This window comes from Priapulus caudatus, unplaced genomic scaffold (genome assembly GCF_000485595.1).
Source record: "Priapulus caudatus unplaced genomic scaffold, Priapulus_caudatus-5.0.1 Scaffold9, whole genome shotgun sequence".
Classification (NCBI taxonomy): Eukaryota; Metazoa; Priapulida; class Priapulimorpha; order Priapulimorphida; family Priapulidae; genus Priapulus; species Priapulus caudatus.
In genome coordinates, this window is record NW_014577070.1 from 735,610 (window position 1) to 763,513 (window position 27,904).

Below are 27,904 nucleotides of genomic sequence, written 5' to 3' on the forward strand. Positions count from 1 at the left end.
CCGGCCCTCGAAGCAGATCGACGTCGCGACGGGCGAGCACATGCTCGGACCGGGCTTCGCGAAGGTTCCGGGAGACGTCGAGTGCCGCGAGGGCCAGCTGGTGCGCTTCGACTGCCGCGTGACGGGCCGGCCGTACCCGGACGTCGAGTGGTACCACAACGACGTGCTCGTGTCGGACGACGCCGCGCACAAGGTGACCGTGAACGAGTACGGCGTGCACTCGCTGCTCATCTTCGCGGCGGACGTGCGCGACGCCGGATCGTACATCTGTGTCGCACGCAACCCGATGGGCGAGTCGTCATTCTCCGTGAAACTCACCGTCGTCCGTAAGTGTCCGTGCAGCTTTAACTGCATCGCTATGCTTGGCTGGTATTATATATATATATATATATATATATATATATATATATATATATATATATATCAGGAGTAAATAATCACAAATATATATATATATTCGCCCCGTTGGAAGAAAATAGTTAAATCGTATGTATTAGTATACATAATAGTATAGTATAGTTAATATATTATGTATTATGGATATGTATATATAATGTATCTATGGTATAGGGCTTTCGTATTGCCAGATAAATCGTAAATAGTTGTGAAGATGATTTCATGAAGTGACGTTTTAATATTAAGGTTGTCGCAGTGATCTCTTATTACTTCGGTTTAGTTATTGTGGTTATCACAAAATTTTAATAGTAAATTTGTTAACGTTTGTGTAGCTCGGGAGTACCATGAAGGATTTTTTGGTTCAAAGATTGCAGTTTGGTTCAAAAGCATTGATTCTCTCGTTTTTTTCCGTTTAAGGTAAAGATAGAATGTCTGTGATAGATAATATGGTATAAAAAACCCCATCTATCATGTCTAGGGTTAGAAAGTTAATTTCGTGTTTGCTTTACGTAGCACGAGAGAGAGTGATGCCACCCAAGTTTGTCGAGCATTTCCCATCTGTAAGGGCTAATGAGGGAGAGCATGTGACTTTCCATTGCCGCGCAGTGGGTGAACCTACCCCTACCCTGACTTGGCACAAGGACGGTATCCAGATTGTACCAAGTCGTGACATACAGTAAGTATACTAGTGAATGGAAGTGATGAACAACGTGATAATGAATGATGATATTGGAGTTTACGCAATTAATTATACTTTCCTTATCCCAAGTAGTACAATGGAGTTGTAATTATTAGTGTAGTAAGTATGTATGTCAACCAAATAATGTGCTGATAATCATCAGTAAAGAAATTCAATTAATTAGATTTATTCATTAACAGTTTGTTAATCTCAACATTAGTTATACAGTAATGCAGTGGGATGCGGTTCTAGTTTGCAATCCATTTGTTTGCGTCAGTTGATCTTCAAATCAGGTGCGATTGAAATGTTACGTGGAAGTCTATGTTTGTCTGCCCGGTTAAACAGTTATCTGATAACTATCAGTTATAACTAGCAGATATAACTATGCAAGTTTATATCAACACGCGTGACAAATTTAGTCGTGAGATAACACCGACGTCTCGTTGCTATCAGGATTGACTCACACGATGGAACTTCTATGCTGGTTATGCCACGCTGCCGCAGAGATGATGCAGCCTGGTATGAGTGCACAGCCATAAACGTGGCTGGCAGCGTTACAACCAGGGGCAAGCTCGATGTGCACGGTGAGTGAGTGAGTGAGTGAGTGAATGAGTGAGTGAGTCACTGGTGAGTGAGGCGGGGGGTGGGGGACACCCTAGAAAGTCGTGGACTTTTGAAGTTGCCATTTTCCAAATGTGGAATGTCATGGAAAGTAATGTGTGATGCTGGAAAGACCTGGACAACAGGCTATTATTGTGTGTGGCACTAAGTAGTCCTTGAAACTGAGCTCATCTTTTTCTCGGGCGCGGTAAAATTGTCTCCATGTAACGGTGTGTTCAGTAATCACTGAGTGGTCCCTGATACCATGGGCAAAGTCCGTGTTTAGTTAAAATGTTGTGGTCACGGAAAATGGACCTTTATCACGTTCAACACTGTCTTGTTAACAATTGATATATCGCTCCCTGCGCTGGAATTTTCGCATATTCTTACCTGTTTTAGTCCTGGAAAGCACCTGGAAAACTCCCTGATAACTGTTTTGCTTTATACGTGCCAATCCTGTGGTGCTGACGGGAATGTAAGCGTAAATATGTCCTGCACGTTACGCCGTACCGCAGCGCATGATACAGACACGGCCTCAGTCAATCTTTCTTCACACAACTGCTTCACCTGCACGCACATCGTGTTTTCTAGTTGACCACAAACCAGTGGAGTACAGAGAGATCTACCTGCCGACGGGCAAGGTCAAGCCGAGAGGTCCCGGCGACTCGGGCGAGACGATCTGGCTCAAGCCGGTCGAGATGGCCAGGTACGAGCGCAGAGAGTCGCACGAGGACATCCGACTGAAGGAGGTGAGGCACACGCAGCAGCGCGAGGTCACCTCCACCGAGAGGGACTGGGAGGAGAAGAATGTCTACCCGTTCTGGCAGAAGAAGCCCGTCGTCGAGACGAGACGCGAGACCATCTACTTGAAGCCGACGAAGTTCGAGCATCACGCGGAGGACGAGCAGGGCGAGACGATCTGGCTGAAGCCCGTGGCGAGGGAGAGGTACATTGTGACCGAGCCCGAGCCGGAGGTGCACGTCCCGGCGCCCGCGCCCAGGCCTCTCTTCCTGACGCAGCTGAACAACATCTCGAGACTGCCCGAGAGGCAGAGGGCTGTATTCGAATGCCAGGTTGAACCAGTGAGCGAGCCGTCACTGCGCATACTGTGGTATGCTAATGGAAAGCCGATCACACAAGGTATGTTAAATGCAGATTATATATATATAAATATATATATATACATACATACATACATATTTGTGTATGATTAATTGTAATATATATGAGAATAAATAATAATATAATAAATATTTAATTGCATGGCTATTAATGGAGTTACGGTGCACGCCGTTGTTTTCATATTTCTAGTATATATATATATACATACATACATACATATGTGTGTATGAATAATTGTAATATACATGAGAATAAATAATAATATAATAAATATTTAATTGCATGGCTATTAATGGAGTTACGGTGAAAGATATAAGGGTACGATACTGGCTTCGTTGATGCATTAATTTGAGCAATTTATTAATCCATGTCCATTTTCTATGCAGCAATCGTTTAATTCATTTCTATTTTCGTCAGGTCCGCGCTTCCAGATGGAAATTTCACCCAGTGGAATGGTTAGACTGACAATCACAGAGGCCTACGTTGAGGACTCTGGTGTTTACACGTGCAAGGCCACCACCTCTTCGGGCGAGGCCTACACTAGTGCTACGTTGAGAGTTGAATGTATGTATATACGATGGCATCCTACCTCTCTGATTTGTCGTTAATGTTGTTCTTACATCGTGTAAGGCGCATAACTTAAAAATGTAGTATAGAGTTGTAACTAGTTTTCAATAATCGTTTTTTTAATGCTCGATTTTTCAGCCGTAGCAACAAGGCCAACATTAGTACAGGGCCTAAAAGACTTATCGAACCTAAAGGAGGGAGACAGTGCCCACTTTGAGGTGCACTTCACACCAGCTGATGACAAAGACATCATTGTGGAATGGTTCCACAATGGCAAACCTATACCCGTTGGTAAGATAACATCACACGACTCGTTTATTACTAAACCATTTCAAGGTTCTCGTTAATTTGCTAACTGATACTTTTGGTGTTTAGTTGCAACACCACCCTTACTTCTTCAATGTACTATGCCTATTCACCTTGTGTATAAGTGACGTGAATAAATGTGTGCGTGCGTGCGTGCGTGCGTGCGTGCGTGCGTGCGTGTGTGCCCGTGTGTGTTTGCGTGTGTGTGATTGCATATAGTTTATGTCGTGTAATCATTAGAGCAAGTTCACTAAACCATGCATGTTATCGATGCACAGGTGGCAGGTTTATAACAGGACAGAGACCGGGAGTGGCGACACTGGACATTTCACCGGTGCTACCCGAAGACAGTGGAGTAATCACGTGCAGGATCACCAACAAGGGTGGCTCTGTGACGAGCTCTGCTAACATGCACTGCGCACGTAAGTGCAACAATAACGATTGAATTTGTAAGATCAGAAATGGCATGTAAGACGATCGTAATAACTGTTGATAGTAATAAAAAAGTGTTCACCCGTGGCCATCATATCCTATATAGCTAACGATGATCCTCTTATATACATGTCACGCTGTGGTAATTTTATCTATATGGCAAACTCTGGTAATTTTATCTGTATCTGTGTGGCAAGCTGGTCAATCTATCGACACAACGAATTAGAGATTTTATCTAAATGACAGACAATGGTCGGTCTGCTTATATGGCAGACTGGTCATTTTGCCAACATTGCAAAATGTTGGCTATCCCATCTACATGACAAACTCTAGTCATCCTATCTACGTGTGAACACGGTTTACGATTTCTGCCTTAATTTATCACAGCAACAGACATTGGCAACAGGCCAGTGTTCATCAACCCACTGAACAACCAGCTGGGCCTGAAGGAGGGCGGACTGGCCCACTTCGAGGCGCGCGTCGAACCCCACCACGACCCGAAACTGAAGGTGGAGTGGTTCTGCAACGGAGCGCCGCTGAAGATCGGCTCGCGCTTCAAGCCGCTGTTCGACTTTGGCTTCGTGGCTCTCGACATATGCCCTGTCTACCCAGAGGATTCTGCCATCTACGTGTGCAAGGCCACCAACGAGTATGGCCAGGCAACAACGTCCGCTACGCTGGAGTGCTTCGGTGAGTGCCAACTATCCAGTCTTCGGTGTAATCACTTGTTCGGCTGATATATAGCCTAGATTATAATCTATTATAGATATATGTTAATATATATTATAGATGTGGTGAAGTTGAGTTAATGTTGTTTATCGATCAGTCGCACGTCTGTAAAAAATTTCAGGCGAGGAAGGAACGAAGAGACCAGTGTTTGTCAGCCAACTGAACGACCTGCCAGGCATGCAGGAAGGACAGGCAGCCCACTTTGAGTGCAGAGTGGAGCCGGCCAACGACCCAACACTGAGAGCAGAGTGGTTCCACGATGGAAAGCCCATTGTGAATGGTACGATGATGGACATGTACCCTGATACCGATAGGCTTTTACTATTTTTACGAGTCTTTCGATAGACCTCTCTGATTAATACAGAAATGAGCTGGTTATTTGTAAGGATAGTTAGGATGTATAGGATTATGATAATTATTCATTGTTGTCTACTCTAATCTCATTAGGACCGAGACACAGGACAAATCTGGAGTTTGGACTGGCCTCACTAGACATCAACCCACTGGTGCCTGGAGATGCTGGTGTATATATCTGCAAGGTTACTAACGAGTATGGCAGTAGCAATACATCGGGCTCCATGCACGTGCTACGTAAGTGAATTAACCTCCTGACCATACCACAAATCAGTAAACTCCGAACAGAGGAGAATATCTCTGAGATATAAATCCAAATGATTAACACGCTATAATATTACTGAAATTAGAAATGTGGATAATTACACATAATCAATGTTGTTTTTTCATTTTGATCACGTATTCATGTATTTTCTATTGCAGCCAAAGTGCAACCTAAGCCCCCAACGTTTGTATCAACGCTGCGAGCCCAGACTGCCGACGAAGGCAAGAAAGTGATATTCGAATGTCGCTACGAGCCAGCCCGAGACCACGTCACTATTCAGTGGTACCACAACGGGCAGCCAATACCCGTCGGTAAGCGCGCGTGCTTAATCACGATACCCATGTTATGTGCGTGTGTGCTAGTATTTGCTAAATACACAGGATACTCTTGTAAGTAGGGTAGTTGCAGAGTATCGGGATGCGAGATTTTCTTTGTAGTTGTTGTCGTAGAGGAGTTATTCACGTGCTCACATGTTTGCAGGTGCCAGATTCAAGACGAAACAAGACTTTGGTGTAGCAGTGTTGGAGATTAATCCAGTTCACCTGGAGGACTCTGGCGTGTACAGCTGCCACATCACCACAGAGTGGGGTGATGATGATACCTCAGCTAGCTTAACCGTTAACGGTAAGTGCTGATCTTTGCCGCTGTTACCACGAACGTAACTATACGATTACATATATTATTATATACATTGAGATTACGTTAAAAAATACAACGTATACATATGTTCTTGCCATTACCTATGCCTGTTCTTGCGGCAATGCCATAACCAATGCCACTATAAAATTGCATGAAGAATTAGATTGTGGCTAGAATTGTTGAACACGTATCACTCTGAAAATATGCATATTTATTGGTTTCGATTTTGATTTGCAGAGAAACTTGAGGGCAAGGCACCAGTGTTTATCAGTCCACTAAATAACCAGATGGGAATTGTTGAGGGAAAGCTGGCCCACTTTGAGGCTCGTGTTGAACCTCACCAGGACCCTAAGCTGAAGGTGGAATGGTTCTGTAACGGAAGACCCCTTAAAGTTGGTAAGCAGGAATCACATGTTATGATACAACCACGTACTATTGTAAACATTTAACAAAGGCCTTACGCATATCAATGCTACCATAACTATATGTATACTCTGTATATAAATGTGTATACACATGTCGCCTGTACTTGTTGTATGTTGTTGTAAGGTAACTTATATGTAATAGTGCTAAGTCTTTGTAATATTAAAAATTCTCTTCTTCGTTGACGTTCTATATTCCGGCCTCGTTTTGACTGTGGATATTAATTCATGCTATGTAAATCTTTATAATATCATTAAAAATATATTATCTTTTCACAGGATCTAGATTCAGGCCTCTGTTTGACTTTGGCTTTGTTGCCTTGGACATTAGCCCCTGCTATCTGGAGGATAATGGAGAATATGTGTGCAGAGCGTATAACGACTATGGAGAAGCATTCTCCACCTGCATACTGGAATGCAGTAAGTCCTCTCTATTTATAAAATTTCAATTAGTTAACTTGTCTACTTTCTTAAGTCTGTTTCTTAAGTAAAATATTATACAATGATATAACTTTGCTTTTATAATCTCTAAGTCTGTTGTAGTTATGTTCACATAATTCAAATTCAATAATCAAAATTCAGAATTCAGAAGAAAACAATTCGAAACTCACTCAGATAAAACCTTGATATCACAATATAAATATTATAATAATTAAAGCAGAATCGTGAAGATGTATTTCACAAAGTCAATGCCACACGTTATGTTTATGATATGCATTGGTAAGTTTGTGTTCGCGTGAGCTCATGCATTTGATCGATTTTCTTGCAGTCGACGACTCTGCCAGGCGTCCGCGCATCACTGGCCCACTCAACCACCTGCCGAACATGCTGGAAGACATGTCCGCTCACTTTGAGTGCAGGGCCGAGCCAGGCACAGACGAGACGCTGCGTGCAGAGTGGTTCCACGACGGACTACCCATCGTTGATGGTACGATGCTACAAGAGCACGATGCTACTGCGAAGCTTGCTCGCACACATGTGCATCACACGTGCAATATGCAAACACTCATGGACACGGACGCGCACGCACGCACGCATGCACGCACACACAGACAGACACACACACATGCACGCACGCATGCACGCACGCACGCACGCACGCATGCATGCACGCACGCACAGACACACACACACATGCACGCATGCACGCATGCACGCACGCACGGACGCACGGACGCACGTACACAGACACAGCCACACATGCACTTGCTTCTTTTCAATTTTTTAGTTTCTTTGCACGAAAGTATTAATGTGTTTGTATTGCAATTACTACTAAACACCCCAAAACACAGTTTACTAATGAATTGTCATCTCTGTAATGTTCTAGGTCCCAGACATAGGACAAAACTAGAGCATGGTGTTGCTACCCTGGATATCAGCCCTCTCGGAAGAGGCGACAGCGGTGTGTACACATGCAAGTTCACAAACCAGTACGGCACGACCCAGACCTCTGCCAGCATGAGAGTAGATGGTAAGTTAAACCACCTATACTATAAAATTTGTTAAAAGCATCATTAACTAAAAAGACATTTCCATCCACGAGCGTTCGACTATTCTTTGCTCTTGCGTCATTCAACGACCCATCCACGAGCATAGGTTCTGCCATTCTTTGCTTTCGCGTCGTTCCATGACCCTCCCGCGAGCGTAGGTTCCGCCATTCTTCACTCTCGCGTTGTTCAACGACCCATCCACGAACATACGTTCTGCCATTCCTTGCTCTCGCGTCATTCAATGAACCAATTCGCGAGCATAAGTTCCGCCATTCTTTGCTCTTGCGTCATTTAACGACCCATCCATGAGCATAAGTTCCACCATTCCGTGCTCTCACGATGTTCAATGATCCAATTGGCGAGCATACGTTCCGCCATTCTCTTGCGTCGTCTGACGATGCTCACGTCTGTTTGCGTTTGCCACCAACAGCCAAAGTGCAGCCAAAGCCGCCCGTGTTCGTGTCGCCGCTGCACGCGCAGACCGCCGACGAGGGCAAGTCCGTGCGCTTCGAGTGCCACTTCACGCCCAAGGACGCGCCCGTCAAGGTTGAGTGGTTCCTCAACGGCGAGCCGATACCGCACGGATCACGCTACAGGACGTCGCAGGACTTTGGTGTCGCGGCTCTCGAGATTTCTCCCGTACACAAGGAGGACTCCGGACTCATCACCTGCCAGATCACGACCGAGTGGGGCAGCGCCCAGACCTCGGCTCAACTCACCTGCGCACGTGAGTTATGCGACAGTTCGACGATCTCACGGTGTTTAACTTTGTGATTCGGCCGGTAAAGCAGGGGAGATATTATTGTAACGTTTGTAAAAAATTCTGTTAAACTGTTAAAGTTAAATTGTAAAAAATGTTTTTGTACAAAATAAAATTTGGGTTAATAATGATTTAAATACGAGAGCTGGTAAAGGAGTACAATTTGTCGTTATAAGCGCCCCATGCGTACGCGGTTTGGGTCGATGCTGATGTACGTACGGTTACAAACTTGGTTAGTTTCCATTATGCAGAGCCACGTAGTTGCACCGTAGACAGTCGTGTGACGTGTTTGTTTAATTTCGTACCTGCAGCCAAGGAGACTACTGGTAACAAACCAGTGTTCATCAACCCACTGAACAACCAGTTGGGCATCATCGACGGCAAGCTGGCCCACTTCGAAGCGAGAGTCGAGCCGCACCAGGATCCCAAGCTGAGGGTGGAGTGGTTCCACAATGGATTCCCGCTGAAGATCGGAACCCGCTTCCGACCGCTGTTTGACTTTGGCTTCGTCGCTCTGGACATCAGTCCTTGCTATACGGAGGACTCTGGAGTGTACACCTGCAGAGCTTGGAACGATTATGGAGAAGCCATCGCGACGGCCACGCTCGAAGTCATATGTACGTAAACACATTCATATACATGCTAGTATGTGTAGTATATATATATGCAGGGCTGTAGCTAGCAGGCCAGCAAGCTGGGAAGTTGCCTCCCCCTAGAGAAACGTAGATGCATCACATAGTCAATGGCAGTCACTTTCCAACCAGAAAACACACCGTACATGCCTTTACGCCCCCCAAAGGCAAAATATGGTTAGGGTTAATTCGTATATTAGGGCAACTTCCTTGATATGTGTTAATGTACGTACCAGCATGTATAGATAATTGTAGCCATCGCGTAGCGTTTTGCTATGCACGTGGATGTTATATCCCGTGGCTTGCTGAATTTCATCATGCTGAATAGATACGTGTGTTTTTTGCTGCAGCTGACCAAGGCACGAGGCGACCAGTGTTTGTTAGTGCACTGAACCATCTGCCAGGCATGAAAGAAGGCATGGCCGCACACTTCCAGTGTAAGGTAGAGCCAGCTAACGACCCGACATTGAGGGCAGAGTGGTTCCACGATGGAGTACCTATTGTAGATGGTGAGCTAACCTAACCAACCTAAATCTTACCTTAAATGTCCGAAAAGCTGTCCACATGAAAATTTTATACATGTATATGGATACGTATCCATGCACTGCTATGTATGTGTGTGACCGTCGTACGTCTTGCAAATGGCATACTTGCACATGCTTCTGTATATACATACGACTATGTATACATACATACGTATGCATCTAATATACGCGTCTGAGAATAACGGTTATGGGAATCTGTCGCTCTATTACTGCAGGACCGAGACACAGGACGAGCCTAGAGTTTGGCATTGCCACACTGGACATCAACCCACTGGTGCCCGCAGATGCTGGCATGTACGTCTGCAAGGTGACAAACGACTTTGGAACAGCGCAGTCGTCTGCAACCATGGGAGTAGAACGTAAGAGTTGCATAATGCATATAATCAATATGATAGTAAATATATATAGATATAAATATAATAGTAACCTAGCCATGAATGCATATAATCAATATGATAGTAAATATATATAGATATAAATATAATAGTAACCTAGCCATGAATGCATATAATCAATATGATAGTAAATATATATAGATATAAATATAATAGTAACCTAGCCATGAATGCATATAATCAGCAGTGCATGTTAATCGTAGTATATATGTGTGTCGCAAAATTGCACGTGTCGATGTGTCGATGCAAATCCACAAACTTCACTCGATTGGATCTTAAATGTGAGTGCGTTTTTTAACAGCCAAGGAAAGGCCGCAGCCTCCAGTGTTCGTCAGTCCCATACAGGCGAGGACGATACGTGAGGGATACCCATGCAGATTCGAGGCCCGTTATGAACCAGCAAGAGACCCTGGAGTTAGGGTAGAGTGGTTCCATGACGGTCAGCCCATCCCCGTCGGTACGTATCGCGTTGCAGGATAATTTGTCAAGTAGATTTGTTTGATAATTAGTTTGATCATTTTCCTAAATCGTTGCAAAGCAATTCGTTCTCTAGTGTGTTTGTTGTAGAATAATATTGCAAAATGCTAACATTTGAGCTTTGGCAGACAACCAGCTGATGATACCTGGAATTTTCTTGCCTAAGATTTCATTAAATGGCATGTGCTTTTACAGGCACGCGATTCAGACCTTCAACAGACTTTGGCATAGCCGCACTTGACATTAAGCCAACTGAGGTGGAAGACACTGGTACCTACACGTGCCAGGTGACAAACGATTATGGCCAGGCTCAAAGCTCTGCACCACTGCAGTGCACTGGTAAGTTATGGGTTTTGCATTGACAAGTGTTTGCAATTTAAGTTACTAAGAAGTTATATGGGGAAAAAGTACGTTTTGTGTTCAGTTAAACTTTACTAAACTGTAACTAATGTGTAAACAGTTACTACATGGAACCGAACCTATACTACAATATTATGCATACACTATATGAAATGCTGTAAGCATTATAATTGGTAAGTTCAGCTGTATTCTACATCATTTCTGATATTTTATGTTATGATTTAATTATATAATGATTTACTGTTACTTAATTTTAGCAAAGAAGACGGGCATGCGACCCAAGTTCCTGACACCACTGCGCCCGCAGCATGGGCTCATGCAGGGTAAGACTGCTCACTTTGAGTGTCGCCTAGAGCCGACAGACGATCCGATCCTGAGAGTGGAGTGGTACCACAACGGACAGCCACTCAAAACAGGTGAGCATTCTGCTTTTCGTTAAGCCCCAGGCAAGATCTGCTCGACCCGTCCGTTTAGGCGGAATACCGATATGCTACCGGCTTCGATATTGTTGCTAGGTCTGTTAAGGTAGATGAGTTCATGCACGTTTTTCCCGCATGCACACGTAATTGTCAACTCTGCTACAATCCAGTACCAAGCAAAAAGTTACAAACGCACTCACGGTCTAGCTAGAGGTGAACGTGCCTATCTGTAACGCTAGACGCATAGATCAATCCAGTTATTATCTACCAGAAATACTCTCGCCTACCACGAAAATCACTCACGGTCTGGCTAGAGCACAACGTACCTTCCAGTAACGCTGGATGGATAAATCAATTCAGTTATTCTCCACTCATGCCTACTCTCGCTATTCTACCACAAAACGCACTCACGCTCACCTACCGCAAAACACACTCTCACGCTCTATCTCGCCGCTCGTCTTCCAGGCTCGCGATTCCGGCCGCTGCACGACTTCGGCTTCGTCGCGCTCGACATCAACCCCGTCTACCCGGAGGACTCCGGCGAGTACATCTGCCGCGCCGTCAACGACTACGGCGAGGACCACAACCGCACAACGCTCGAGTGCATGGGCGACCGGCCGATCGACTGGACGACCCAGCATCCGGAGGGACTCACGCAGCTGCGCCACCTCGAGCAGCCTCGGCGGCTGCGTCCGAGCGAGGAGCGCACGACGGGCCGCGCGCCCGTCTTCACGAGCAAGCTGCGCGACGTGCCGCACGTCGCCGAGGGATCCGGAGCGCACTTTGAGGCGCGGCTCGAGCCCGCCAACGATCCGGATCTTGTCGTCGAGTGGTTCTTCGACGGCGAGCCGCTGAAGACAGGTGAGTGTTACGGGAGGAGTGGGTGTGCGTGTGTGTGCGTGTGTGTGTGCGTGTGTGTGTGTATGCGCGCGTGCTTTATCGATCCATCTGTCTGCAGCGATTGACACGTAATTCTGTGCAAGAAGCACTCTGGTTATAATCGCTCTTGCTGATAGCTGAATATAATTGCTATTTTCTGCTTTGTTGATTATTGCTCTTTAATTGCTGATACGTTGCAGTATAGTCGTACGTTTAATGAGTAGAAATAGTGATTAACATTGGTTGAGTTACTACTGAAGTAAATGCGCGGGTTGCAAAAATGAACGTTTGTTTTCTGATGACATTTTTTTTCTTTCTGTAGGTCACAGATTCAGGACTATCCACGATTTTGGCTTCGTTGTTCTCGACATCCTGTACGTCTACCCAGAGGATACGGGCGAGTACGTGTGCAAAGCCACCAACAAATACGGGCAGGCAACCACGACTGCTCAACTCGGATGCAGAGGTAATAACAATTACGTGAATGTACACCTTGTATGTTACGTGTGCAAAAATATTTGTTACATTATACCGATGCGTATATTACTGATACTGACGTAAAAAAAGGTGTTTATCCAATATATGCTTACTGTGTCCATCTCTGTAGGCAAATCTGGCATCTCCTACGAGTCACAGCACCCAGAAGGTCTTCAGCAAATTAAGTACCTAGAGCATCCAAAGGATTCTCGTAAGGACTGGCCCGAGGAAGTCAAATCGACACAGAAACCACAGTTCGTTACCCAGCTGCGAGACTTGCCGAACGCGAAGGAGAGCCAGGGTGTGCACTTTGAGGCCAGACTCGAGCCGCACAACGATCCCAACATGCAGATCGAGTGGTACCACAACGGAAAGCCTCTTGAACACGGTACGTTACACACCACACACACACACACACACACCGCTACATACAACGGTGCGTTCCCAGTACACGCCGCAAAATAATATTTCATCACAGCGTGCGGGTAATGTATGTACAATGTAATGAAAATGTAACGTGGAGTAATGTCTTCGTATATATGTCGAAACGAGTTCACTGGATTTCATGATAATACATGGGTAACGTCATTTCGCACTTTTACGAGTTATTAATTTTATGATTATCTCACGATCGTCTTATATATCTCGATTCGTGAAATTGACGTCGTGTCTTCGCACGGTTACGATGACGCGTCGGCATGTCTATTCAGGTCATCGATTCAGACCGATGCATGACTTTGGCTACGTCGTGTTGGATATTCTCTACGTTTACCCGGAGGACTCCGGGGAGTACGTCTGCCGTGCGGTGAACAATGTCGGCGAGGATCAGACGAGAGCCGTTCTCCACGTGCAAGGTACGTACCGACAGCATCTGCAATCAAACCACGTTTCTAACCATGTTTCCTTGACTCGGGAAGAATTCTAGATACTTTGCGAAAGTGAAAGTGATCTTCACGATACTTGTGAAGCGACGAACATCGAGATTTACGAACCACGTCTCTACGTGATTCCTTTTCGTTATCTGAAAGAAATTCTTGATACTTCGTGAAAGTGATCTTGACGATTTATATGAAGCGATGAGATTCGAGCTTGACAAACCACGTGTCTATATGGTTCCTTTCCATTTCGGAAAGAATTCTCGCTACTTTATAAAAGTGATCTTCACGTATTTTATGAAGCAATGAGAATCAAGCTTGACAAAGCACGTCTCTACACAATTCCTTACCGTTTCGATTTCCCACGACATGAGTAGATTTTCACGACGCGACGAGAACCGAGTTTACTGCACGACACGAGTGGATGGTACGTGTAAAACGTGTTACACTTTCAGACAAAGCGGGAATCGTATACACAAGCGGATTGCCGGACGAAGCTCAGATCGTCGAGAAGATCCAGAATCTGGAAGAGTACGGGCGGCAGCGCGCCAGAAAGCCGTTCGAGGCCGACCTGCTCTATCCGAAGCCGGTGTTCACGACGCACATCAAGGACGTTGCTAACCTCGTGGAGAGACAGAAAGCTCACTTTGAAGCCAGGCTGGAACCGGCGAACGATCCCGACCTGAAGGTCGAGTGGTACTTCAATGGAAAGCCGCTAGAAGCCGGTAAGCTTTTTGACATTCGGTGAGAACGATCGTGAAAGTATACGGTGATGAATTAAGCGAATGGTGGCATTTTCATCTTCTGGTATTTCGGAACGGTCTGAAGGACTTTTGCGATTACTCATTTTGCCTTGCAGCGAACCGCATCACGCCGTACCACGACTTTGGATTTGTCGCGTTGGACATTGGCGACACCAAGGACGACGACTCTGGCGTTTACATGTGCCGAGCGTGGAACAAGGCTGGTGAAGCCTTCACGACGGCGTCTCTTCGCGTGCACCGTAAGCGTGGAAATTCAGCGCGATCACAATATTGCTTTTCGATCTTCATTACTTGTTTATTATAATATACTTATTACTTATTATACTACTTACAACTTACTTATTATGTACTAACTTTTTCATTGATTTTATCCATTTTCTGGGCGTATGTAAGATTGTGATGACTAAAGCGAAGACACAGCTGGTAGCAACTCTTGAATTTTTCTTTCTGCAGCTTTGAAGGGACTAATCCTAGAAACCCAGCTACCCGACTCCAAGGCCGCCGACGAGATCGATCAGCTCGAAGCGTATCAGGCGCAGAAGGCTAGGAGGCCGACGTGGGGAGAGGCGGAGCCTGCGTGGCCGCGTCCCACGTTCACGACCCCCCTGCAGCCGTCGGTGGACCTCGTCGAAGGAAGCCGCCTGCACGTCGAGGGAAGGCTCGTGCCAATCGGTGACCCCAACATGAAGGTCGAGTGGTACAAGAACGGAGTGCCTCTCGATTACGGTAGGCCCGTTTTGCGAATTCGAGTATTTCCAAGTGACAGAGCATGACAGTGTATTGTTTTCGTCGATCTATTCACTCTTACAGTGAACGTTTACTAGCCAGTCACTAACTGGCTGGAGCAACGCTCTTGTTCTACAATAACGTATGTCTCACATCGTCAATCTTATGTGTACATTTACAAATACAGGTAACCGCATCAACACCATGAATGACTTTGGATACGTGGCTCTCGACATCTTCCCGGCTATCCCCGAGGATGAGGGTGTCTATACCTGCCGTGCAGTGAATAAAGCTGGAGAGGCCACTTCCGGATCAACGGTCAGATGCCAACGTAAGTGAACAGGAATTCAAGTATCCTAATATATGATACATGAAGTATATGCGCATAAGCACGATTAAATAATAAGTACATACATTGTAAGCAGTGTACTGCACATTTGTGTGATGGTTGTGTTGACATGTTTGAACGCCTACTATTGATAGTATCTTGTTTCACGTATGTTGTTGCATGTATCTTCTTTGCATTTATGCATATATGATTGTGTCCAATGACAGGGTAACTGGTCGATATATTTAACGATTATTCTTTGTTCTACAGCCAAGGAGAGCATGTATTTGCACACGATCCACCCAGAAGGCTTGCAGGCCATTCAGAGGCTGGAATCCTACCAGAGACGCCCAGTGAGAGAGTCACCGGAGAGACTCGGACAGAAGCCGATATTCATCACGCAAATCCCGAACATCGAATGCTCTGAGAACCAGAGGTCGTTCTTCGAATGCCAGCTAGAGCCAGCCACCGACCCGAAGATGAAAGTGGAGTGGTTCTTCAATGGACAGCCACTCGTTGCAGGTGAGCATCATCACATCGCCGGTGACAATTGGTGGAAGTACATAACGTAACGGCACCATCGTAATGTAATGTCTAGGTAGTGTAACCCTATCACTTATGTGGATGTGTGATGTGCTTGTGTGTGTGCAGTCATGATTGAATTTCGCTTTTACTATGAGGGTTATTGTGTCGCGCAGGTCACCGCTTCAAGCCGACGCACGACTTTGGCTACGTTACACTGGAGATCCTCTACACGAACCCCGAGGACAGCGGCGTCTACGTGTGCAGGGCCACCAACGACATGGGTGAAGCAGTCACCTCTGCTACACTACACTGCACAGGTGCGTCGAGAACGGACACGAAATATGCACGTTAAAATACGAAACTTAAAACCAACTTTCAAATAACTAAACTAAGATTAAACCTAAAAAAGACTTAAACATTTTCAGCCAATTTGACACATTTTTGCTTAACATCATTCCTCATAGCATGAATTAAAGTGACAGCGCGACAATCTAAGTTGAAGAAAGAGAACGTTAGAGTCGTGACGCGGTAAATAAACTATAACTATAATGACACATATATATATATATATAATAATATCTAAATATAATAATAACAAATATAACCATAGTAACATGTATATATCATGGCTTGGTGATTCCGTCGTGCAGGTAAGAAGAGCATCTACCTGGATACGACGCACCCCGCCGGACCTCAGGCCATCGAGGAGCTGAAGGACCTCGAGGACCTCGCTGCTCGCCGCGCCATTCACGAGATCTGGGTTCCCGAGGAGCACAAGCAGAAGCCAGTGTTCGTCACGCAGGTGCAGAACATCGACAACCTGCGCGAGGGTGACAGCGCCGCGTTCGAGGCGCGCCTCGAGCCGACCAACGACCCGAAGATGCAGGTGGAGTGGTACAGGAATGGCGAACCGCTGCCGTCCGGCACGCGTTTCACGACGATGCACGACTTTGGTTATGTGAGGGCCGACATCGCGACCGTCTACCCAGAGGACGAGGGCCTGTACGTGTGCCGCGCGTTCAACGAGGTCGGCGAAGCTTTCACCTCGGCGACGCTGAAGTGTGCCGGTAGGTGGCTCTGCTATTACTCACTGATTCATAGAACTTTTCTGTTTGCCTGCTAGTTCAAAAAGCATTCTTTCACCATAATGAAATTATCAAATAAAATTTTCAATTAATCAGAAAGCAGGTGAGATCCTGAAAAAATTCAGGATGATAATTGCCCAGAGGTACACGATTAATTGCTGACCGAATCATACTACTCTCGTTTGTGGAGATTTCATTGTTTTGATTTCAACACATTGTTCAATACATTGCATTCGTTCGAGTACGAGAAACGGTGTCGGTGGTAGCAGCACCGCTAACGCTCCCCCTCCGCTCCTCGCCACAGGCAAGCCCAGCATCTACGGCGAGACGATGTTCCCCGAGGGTCTGGACAAGATCCGTCAGTTGGAGGACAAGCCAGAGCGGGTGCGCCATGTTCCCGAGGAGTTCTACAGGAAGCCCGTGTGGACGACGCCGCTGGAGAACGTCGACAACCTCGTAGAGGGCGGCGTCGCTCACCTGAGCGGACGCGTCGAGCCGCTCAACGACCCCAACCTGAAGGTCGAGTGGTACTTCAACGGAGAGCCACTCGTGGCCGGTACGTGACTTCCACCCCCTGGCGGCTGATCGCTGATGTTAAACTGTTACAAAACACTAACACTGGCCGAATACGACCTGTGCTTTTCTCATTTACAAATAGAAATTAGAGAAGAATGAAGACGGAAATTAGAATAGAATCAGAGTTAGAAATTACTTATAATGTTACGAAACACTAACCGAAGCCCACGTGTTTGCATTTTCCGGGCACGAGGTACATGACATGCGAATAAAAATTAGAGTTCACAAAACACGGTTACAAACCAAAACCTTCGCACGCTCGCGTTTTCACAGGCACGCGGTACACGAGGTACGAATCGAATTAGAGTTAGAGATTAGTTTAAACGGTTACAAACTAAAACCTTCGCCGCCCGCATCTTTCAGGCACGCGCTACTCGACGACGTTCGACTTTGGCTACGCGGGTCTCGACATCAACAACGTGCAGCCCGAGCACACGGGCGTCTACATGGCGCGCGCCTACAACGCTGTCGGCGAGGCGCTCACCACGGCGACGGTGAAGTGCGCTGGCATGCCGAGCATCTACACAGGCCCGCTGCACCCGGAGGGACTCGACCAGATACAGATGCTGGAAGCGGACAAGGAGCCGCAGGCGCGCTACGTGCCAGAGACGGCGAAGGAGCCTCCGCGCTTCCTCACGCAGCTGCAGCACCTGCCGAACCTCGTCGAGGGAGACCACGCGCACTTCGAGGCGCGCCTCGTGCCGATCAATGATCCGGAGCTCGTCGTCGAGTGGTACCACGACGGACAGCCCGTCGAAGCCGGTGAGATGCTTGGTCGGTGTTTGATGGTTTATAGCGTGGCTCTTCAACGTTTAGTTGGTGTTTGGCGGTTTATAGTGAGACACTACAACGTTTAGTTGATGTTTGACCGTTAATTGCGTGGCTCTGTAACGTTTAGTCGGTGTTGATGGTTTATAACATGGCACTTCAACGTTTAGTTGATGTTTATGGTTTATAGCATGGCTCTTCAACGTTTAGTTGGTGTTTGGCGATTTATAGCATGGCACTTCAACGTTGGTGTTTGACTCGGTTTGTAGCGTGGCTCTTCAACGTTTAGTTGGTATTTGAAGATGTAAGTAAGTAAGTAGTAAATGCTAGAAAATGTTAGCATCTATAAGGTATGCCAAATTGTTGATTTCCCTCTCGTGTAATTATAAGTAGGCACTATCCAGCTCTTGGAAGGCATCCACACCATCCTTCTACGAAAAAACTTGTGCTTTTAAATAATCAAGCCTTGTTTTTTTATTTTAGCTTCTCGAGTCAAGATGATTCACGACTTTGGCTTTGTTGTTCTGGAGATTGAGGGAGTTAACCCGGAAGACTCCGGGGAATATGTCTGCAGAGCCTACAACCCACAGGGAGAAGACACTACAACCGGATCTCTGACTGCACAACGTATGTTATACCTGTTTATTTAGAATTATTGCTATTATTATCATTGTTGTTGTTGTTGTTGTTGTTGTTGTTGTTGTTGTTGTTGTTGTTGTTGTTGTTGTTGTCATTGTTGTTGTTGTTGTTATGTGGTTCTTATGACTCAAACTGTTAGCAGTTGTTCATTTAAGAGTAGGGGAGTCCCTGTTCACACTCATAATATAGCACGATGTAGCACCTACTGATTAGATGGGTTCTTGGTCGTTTTTATGCAGGGATGAGGTAGCGAAGAAATATAATAGTATTGACTGTCATAACAGGGCAAGCTCTGAGTGGTGGAAATTAAATCATAGTAACTGAAAAATTGATTTACCGAGCAAGCAATCTACTGATTGGTGTCATCTAAAACACACCTCCTTTGGCCTTGCACTACATACATCTATCATCTATCAGTTTTTGTCTGGATGCCATGCCGTAAAACCACTTTCTTTCAATGACATATTATATGACGGAGCAAAGTACACATCAATGTGTCATGTTTACTCGAGTGAACAAACAGTGATGTTATCGCAATCAGCAATACATATTAGCATATGTAGCTGCATGGACAACATAACGTGAACGATGTGTCGGCGGAGCACAGTGAACGTGCGTACGTGGGGTGTACGTTGTAGTGGAAATGGTTTTACAATAACATTGCACCATAGGACCACTTAATCGATACCAGAAAGAACTGTGGCCGCTGCGCTGTGAGCAGTAGATGCAAGCAAAATTAGATGAAATCACTGTGATGTGCTGAAACGGAGCTAGAAAAAATAGCGTTGTTGTTCGTGACACTTGCAGCAAAGTCGGCGATCGTGACGAGCACCAACTTGCCAGAGCATCAGCGACTGGTTGAGAAGATCAAGGAGATGGAAGACGATTCGGCATTGCGCTTTGCTAGGGAGCCGTCTGCAGAGAAGGAATTGCAGCCACCAAAGTTCATCACCGAACTGCAGACCTATCTCGACCTGACTGTGAGTACTATTATCGTTTAGATGCTATTTTCGAAGCAGCCCGAGTTGATTTCAGTTTGATTTTGTTAAGGTTTATAAATTTGGAGATCAGAAGTTGAGCCGATTCTATTGTAAAACGAGTGGTTAATTTTCTGCTTTCAGGAGGGTGAGAGTGTCCATCTTGAAGCCAGACTGGAACCACTTAATGATCCAACTCTGGAAGTTGAGTGGTTCTTCAACGGTGAACCACTAGAAGCAAGTACGTACTCATTGGAAATAGATTTCGCACATAGACAAATAACAGTGCATGACCTCTGTGGGTGTGGCAATATAAATAAAAACTGGGTTTTATGAGAGTTATTTATTACGATGTATGTTACATATGTTAAGCATGTTACAATGTTACTGAATCGTCATTCCGATTGCTTCTTCCAGGTCACAGGTTCAGAACAATCCACGACTTTGGCTTTGTCGTACTGGAGGTACAGTTCCTGCTGCCCGAGTACACGGGAGAATACATGTGCAGGGCCAGGAACCCTGCCGGAGAGGACATGACCAAATGCGAGCTGAAAATCGCACGTAAGTGTCTCACGTAAATTGAAACCTGTGTTAGCCGTCGCCGCTACGCATGGGACAGTTATCTACGTTTTTGAATCAGATGTTGGTCACCTGGTCGGTCAGTCGATCAATCGATTGTTCGACGTTATGCATGAAATGTACTTCACGGGAGTAGGATTTCACATAATAAAAACTAATCTGACTCCACACAAACACTTTAAATTGATTCCTATAATAATATATAATATAGTTTTTAAATTTTTAAATTATTTTTAATATTATTGTGTTGTTATTATGTGTTATTTTACTTTCACGTTGTAAAGACTAATCTACAGTGAATCGGTTTCCTATTCGTGAGATTACACAGTCTCGTGACATTACTCGTGTCTCTACACAGCAAAGCTGAGCATTCTCAGCCAGACGAATCTACCCGATCAGCAGAGAATCGCCGACAAGATCAACGACCTCGAGGCGTCGCTTGCTCCCGGTCCGAGCATGCCGGGCGAAGGAGAGTTTGTGCCGAGAGAACCTCCGCGTTTCATCACGCAGCCCGACAACGTGGACATACACGAGAATGACTCGGCTCACTTTGAGGCACGCTTGGAGCCCATCAACGACCCGACGGTGCAGATTGAGTGGTTCTTGAACAACGAGCCACTAGAAGCCAGTGAGTGATTCAGTGCCTTGCGTTAATTGTCGTGAGGTCTTAGGCGTTTTAGCGATGTAGTTGGTTGGTGGTTATTGAACAAACGGGTGGCTGAAAGTTTGTGGACAAGACATTTGCGAAGTACGTAACACAGTGTAGCGACAGCGTTCACAACGTATGGGCTTGTAGTATCTACTTTGTATTTCGCATAGTGGCTACGAGTGGTAGCAAGATCACTTATATATATATTCCATGTATTCATTATTGTGCTTTGTCTTTCTGCATTTTTTAGTTTTTTAGTTTAGATTTTGAGAGGCACGATTAAAACGATTATTGCGAAATTTTTGCTCAGAAAAACTAAATAAAGCTGAATATATTCTCACCTGACAGCGGAAATATCACTGATTACACCAACATTAAAAATACTAAGATTTTATGCAGTTATAGCATAGAAAAATGGATTTGACCACATCGTAACAGCAATAAATTTTATCGTATGCCGATAATGCATAATGGCAGAATTGGTAAACTTGTATTTGTGTCGGTGATGAATTGAAAACAAGTGCATGCCTGTACTATGTCTATGGCAGATAAGCGGTGGTGCCACAATCTAATCCATACTTCCTGTTAGTTCAAAATGGCAGAAAACGAATGTTTACAAAAACGATTAGTTCGAAACTGGCAGTTTTCGGTGAATATGAAGGTTACATTTTATTGTTACTCTAGACAATTGCTGTTACTAAAGCAATAACGGTAGGTGTCATGAAAGTGGTGGAAACACTGGAAAACTCTCGCAATGGTTACTTTATACTTATTTTTCCTTAATTTACTCTTTGTTCTACTCTTTGTACTACTCCTTTATTTTTGTATAATTTTTCACACTCTAGTTTTTCCGTTTACAGGTCACAGACACAAGGGAATACACGACTTTGGTTTTGTCATCTTGGATATCAGCAACTGCTTCCCGAGGGACACTGGTGAATATGTCTGCAGGGCATGGAATGACATTGGAGAGGACTTTGCTCGCGCAACACTGAAATGCGGCGATGACCTTACAGGTCAACCACCGTGGTTCACGCAGGAGTTGATGCCAATCGAAGGCTTGAACGAGGGAGACAGTGGCCACTTTGAGGGCCGCGTAGAGCCGTCCAAGGATCCAGATCTGAGAACAGAATGGTTTTTCAACGGAAAGCCCGTCAGGAGCGGTAAGCGTTTACGTATTGTCTCACACGTTTCTATGCAGAACCACACGAAAAGAGATTCATGTTTGTAAATGTACTTGGGTGCTGTGCAATCTTCTTTTGTCAGTCTTCTTTTGTCAATCTTCTTTTTTCGACCTTCTTTTGTGGCTCTTCTTTTGTTTACCTTCTTTTGTCAATCTTCTTTTGTCAATCTTCTATTGTTGATCTTCATTTGTCAATCATCACGTTGTCCTCTCTTCACCTCTCCCAAAAGGTCACCGCTTCAAGACGATCCTCGACTTTGGCTTCACGATCCTCGACATCAACCCCGTCTACCCGGAGGACCAGGGCGAGTACGTGTGCCGCGTCTACAACAAGTACGGCGAGGCGTTCTCGCGCGCGCCGCTCTCCTGCTCGGGCAAGCGCAACGTCATCTACGACACGCAGCTGCCGCCGGGCATGGAGGAGGCGATGAACAAGATCCAGGATCTCGACAACGCGCCAAAGTACCCGGGGCCGGCCGCACCCGAGGAGGTCGCCGGACAGCCGCCGGAGTTCATCGTGCCGCTCAACGACATCACGGATCTGACCGAGGGAGATAGCTGTCACAACGAAGCCAGGGTGATCCCGGTCGGTGACCCCGACCTGTACGTCGAGTGGTTCTTCAACGGGGAGCCGCTAACGATCGGTACGAGTCGACCGGCGTTTGAATCGCAGACGTCATTGTTTTTTGTTTTTTGATTTTTGTTTTAAACGCATTTTGTCGAAGAGCACCTGTGTTGTTCCTGCATTGCCATGTCGTTTTTTTTATATATACGTCTATGTGAAAAATTCAGAATACTTTTATAAATTTAATTAATTAAATAAAATCCATTTCAAATGAAAATGCTGTATATACGCTTATACATGCTTATGCTGTTTATAGGCAGCAGATTTAAGACCGTCTTTGACTTTGGCTTTGTGACGATCGACATCTCACCAGTATATGACGAGGACACTGGCGAATACAAGTGTGTTGCTACCAACAAGTACGGTCAGGCCGAGACAAAGGCAATTATCAAGTGTACACGTAAGTATTATTTTTTCATGACACCGTTTATATTTTTTCTGCTTACAAAAGCAAAAATTGATAAACTAACCTATGCTATTTGATGAAATGTAAAATTTGCATTAAATTTTCTAGAATTTTCAGTATATAATAATGACTTTTAGTAAATAAGAATGACTTTCAGTAAATAAGGATGACTTTCTTTAACAGCAAAGACAGCATTGCTCATGGACACACAGCTTCCAGAGAGCATGAGGGCAGGTATGCAGAAGATAAAAGATTTGGAGGATGCCATGGATAGGCCAAAACACCCAGAAGAGCCGGCAGATGCAGGCGAACCACCGAAGTTTATCGTCCCTCTAACAAGTCCAGGTATGCTTCTTCATCTAAATTATTAGTCACATTTTTTATTTACACTTGTTTTAAGAATAAACATGATAATATTTTTAACCGTGCCGATGTATTTTAGGTCGAATTTAAATATTAAAGGTCCTAAAATGACGCTAGAAAAGTTCGAGTGAGAATTTTGTAACTAAATATGCTAATAAGTAATATTATACTATTCTTTGCTTCTACAGTTGTAACAGAGGGTGCACCAGCTCACCTTGAAGCCAGACTTGTGCCAATTGGAGACCCAACTATGAGAGTGCACTGGTTCCGCAATGGAGAACCATTCAATCTAGGTATGTTTTACTTTGCACTTTTGGTAGTATTTTTTGAGTTTCCCTAGTGAAAACCAAATTCATTCTGAGGACACTGTTCCATATTTTCTCTCTAGCAAAGGAAACCACAGATCTATATATAGCATGTTACGGTCAACTCTAAACTCCAAACGTACGCCATCAAAACCGATTCTCACGTTAAACCAGACGATTTTTTGAGTTCCAAGACCATCTGAGACATGTAAGATATGCATGGAATAGGTCCCCTATAAATCGAACTGACTATTGTGATAATTATCTCTCTTACAGGCACTCGATTAACGACAATGTATGACTTCGGACTCGTATGGTTGGACATTAACCCTGCATGGCCAGAGGATGTTGCCGAGTATACGTGTGTTGCCATTAACAAGTGGGGACAGGACCAGACTACAGGAAATCTCAGTGTAACACCCATCCAGGAAGTTGGCGAGCCGCCAAAGTTTGTCACTCAGCTGCCAACAGTTGGTAAGACATCTATGCACGATCCAGATTATCCGTTGCAGCGCAAACATTATCCTTTTAACACTTACTCACTTAATTAAATTCGATTGCAGACTGTAGCGCATGGATGCGGGTTTGTAGTTATTTCGCTTGGACACAGTCAGTAGAAACTGAGCTCATGTGGTGTCGTGATAGATTGGTTACATAGACCGCTCTCATGTGTTTTGTGTAGATGTACCAGAGGGTGATGTCACTCACCTAGAGGCGAAGCTCATACCAGTCGGAGATCCAACCATGAGAGTGACGTGGTTCTTCAATGGAGAACCACTCCATGTCGGTATGTCCAAATATCATTACCATCTGCAGCAGTTTCCAAAAAGGTGTTATTAGTATTGTGATGAATATGATTGCATTCCCGTCCTATAATGATAACAATAAAGTCACACAGTTAAGCTTGTGCGCTGTGTATTGCCTCACATTTATGTCGTGAATACATTTAGTTACAGCACAGTCCTGCATGCGAGCTGTAAAATCTTGCTTTTTGTATGCAGCCGGTCTAGATTATCTGAGGAAAAGGTGTTATATGAAGCGGTTACGTCAGTGGGGTATGCAGTACAGATGTACAAATATCAGTCCCTTTCTGTGGTGTAATTCTAAGCTCTGGTGGCTCTCAGAAATCTATTTACTTTAGGGTCAATTTATTACCTGTATTTTAATAGTAGTTACACACCCTTTCACTCACTACTATCACTTACTAACATTCTATGTGTGTCTTGTAAATTTACGACATGGTGACGCGGTCTGTTTTGAACCTTATCTTACTATCTCATAAATCTCTCAGTACTTGGTGGTGGGATCTGTTGTGATTTATTTATCTGTACGTTTATATCATGAACTTGTGTTCAATATGTGTTTAGTAGATTTACAACATGGACTCTTATGAAACTTAATTACCTCATGTCTCTATCAGTTCTTGGTGGTGGGATCTGTTTTGGGTCATGTTCTATATGTTTTATAAAACCTGAATTCTGTTTATTTGTCTTGCGAGTATAAGCTTAATATCGTAAATATTATGTGTCCAGGCACTGTTGGCTTGAATGGTTAGATCATTATTGCATTATACATTATGCACTGTTGATAAACAAATAATTGTATACGTGGTTATTAACTAATACCACTCACGTTGTGTTAAGTGTGCCTTTAAGAAATTGATTTCTACGGTACAGCATGTGTCAATTATCGATTCACCAATTTTTCTCCATTCGCATGTCACTGTAAAGTGTGCGTATCTTAGACCAATAATTCGTCTCCTAGAAAGTTATATAATCTGACGCTATTTTAGGATTTCGCACCTAGTATGGCTTCAGCTTATAACAAATTTTCAGGGTGCAATTCATCGGTCTACGCGCATCGATTCTGCAATACATTTTGCGTTTGTTTCGCGGCGTCGTGTGTAGGAAGCAGATTCGTGACGGAGTACGACATCGGTCTCGTGAAGCTGGACGTCTCACCAACGTGGCCGGAGGATGTCGGCGAGTACAAGTGCGTCGCCACCAACAGATGGGGCCAGGACGAGACGGTCGGAGCGGTCAACATCATACCCGCAGTCGAGAAGGGCGAACCGCCGAAGTTTGTCACGCAGCTGCCGACTCCAGGTTTGTGCGCGCGTGCCCACGCATCAGTCTTTGAAGCGAACGTCTGTGCTGAGCGTGAGATGTTGCGGGGGAATGGGGAATAGCCTTGAGAGCGGTTATCGTGAGCTGTCGTGTTAATTACGCATGTTGTGTGCTGCAGAGGTCATGGAAGGTCAGCCAACCCACCTTGAAGCACAACTGGTTCCGGTCAATGATCCAACGATGAATGTGCAATGGTTCTTCAAGGGAGAGCCTCTCATCTCGGGTAGGCTTTACTATCATGATACATACCTATAATACTGTTAATATATTACAAACATGTATATATGAATTAACATATATATATATATATAATTGTGATATTGCGAGATTTATTCTGAGAGATGGCATTGCGATGAGTAGGATATGAAAGAGTGAAAGAGAGTTAATTCTGCTAGGTTTCGCATTATGTATATTTTGGGTTTTATAGGCACCAAGTATATACCAAAGTATGACTTTGGACTCGTTGAACTGGACATTACTCAAACCTGGCCTGAAGATGTTGGTGAATACAAGTGTGTTGCTGTGAACAAGTGGGGCATGGATGAGACAGCAGGTGGACTCAATGTGAAGCCTAGTCCTGAAAGGGGAGAACCACCCAAGTTCACGACGCAACTCCAACGACCTGGTAAGCATCATGGGTTAATTTACCATAATCATAATGAAGAAGAGATAAAAAATGTGACTTCGAAAGTGAAATATAATAGTTATAGTACACGAATTTTGATGTGCATTCCACGAGATATCTAGCTGTGTGTGAAAGTAAATCATTTGAACTATTTTATGCAAATTTGTTTTCTGTATTCATGTAGTTGTACCAGAAAACACACCAGCACACTTGGATGCCAAACTGATACCAATTAACGATCCAACCATGGTTGTTGCATGGTTCTTCAACGGGAAACCTCTTCCAACTGGTATACGTACTATTCGTAATATGCATGTGATCTCGTAAAAATTGGGAATATCTTTTGAGTGTAATGCTCTTTCACAAAACACTAATCATGTGCATGTCTTAATATAATAAAAATATGTGAAGACAAGAATCTTGTCCATTGACATTAATTGTCCATTTCGTGGATTAGTGCTACATGCCAATGTAATTGCATTTGTTATAAAGTTTACAGAGGTCTACTCATTGAGGTTCTATTGCCTGTATTGACACTAAAAATCTCCAATCATTAGGTACAAAATACAGAACCAACCTTGACTTTGGACATGTTGAAATGGACATTACTCAAACCTGGCCTGAAGATGTTGGGGAATACAAGTGTGTTGCTGTAAACAAGTATGGCAGGGATGAAACAACAGGTGGCCTAGCATTGATGCCTAGTCCTGAAAGGGGAGAACCACCCAAGTTCCGACGCAACTCCAACGACCTGGTAAGCATCGTGGGGTTAATTTACCATAATCATAATGAAGAAGAGATAAGAAATGTGACTTTGAAGGGAAATAATAAATAG

The 27,904-nt window shown here is 44.6% G+C and overlaps 1 protein-coding gene across 1 annotated transcript; it reads left to right on the forward strand.

Moving 5' to 3' along the window:
• Positions 1–27,904, forward strand: LOC106806603 (titin-like). The gene is made up of 54 exons (XM_014808601.1): positions 1–326; positions 910–1,072; positions 1,529–1,659; positions 2,267–2,815; positions 3,215–3,361; positions 3,503–3,655; positions 3,949–4,092; positions 4,490–4,792; positions 4,953–5,111; positions 5,279–5,422; positions 5,609–5,761; positions 5,931–6,074; positions 6,327–6,485; positions 6,791–6,931; positions 7,281–7,439; positions 7,839–7,982; positions 8,432–8,728; positions 9,073–9,378; positions 9,744–9,902; positions 10,154–10,297; positions 10,635–10,790; positions 11,006–11,149; positions 11,428–11,586; positions 12,055–12,450; positions 12,791–12,934; positions 13,076–13,333; positions 13,656–13,799; positions 14,276–14,545; positions 14,680–14,823; positions 15,038–15,310; positions 15,498–15,641; positions 15,909–16,160; positions 16,337–16,480; positions 16,814–17,230; positions 17,553–17,804; positions 18,188–18,586; positions 19,076–19,219; positions 20,039–20,211; positions 20,353–20,449; positions 20,626–20,769; positions 21,146–21,415; positions 22,297–22,599; positions 22,850–23,263; positions 23,501–23,644; positions 23,834–23,995; positions 24,202–24,306; positions 24,595–24,792; positions 25,001–25,105; positions 25,320–25,373; positions 26,226–26,423; positions 26,563–26,667; positions 26,872–27,069; positions 27,254–27,358; positions 27,627–27,904. Exons 1-54 carry the CDS (start codon positions 41–43, stop codon positions 27,902–27,904), a joined length of 10,878 nt encoding a protein of 3,625 aa, XP_014664087.1. The 5' UTR covers positions 1–40.

Excerpts from the sequence above, each read along its gene's own strand:
- LOC106806603 (XM_014808601.1), top strand. The coding sequence starts at position 41 with ATGCTCGGACCGGGCTTCGCGAAGGTTCCGGGAGACGTCGAGTGCCGC. Across the intron at positions 5,112-5,278 it reads TGGAAAGCCCATTGTGAATG|GACCGAGACACAGGACAAAT; the intron begins GTACGATGATGG and ends TAATCTCATTAG. Across the intron at positions 23,264-23,500 it reads CGGGGAGCCGCTAACGATCG|GCAGCAGATTTAAGACCGTC; the intron begins GTACGAGTCGAC and ends TGCTGTTTATAG.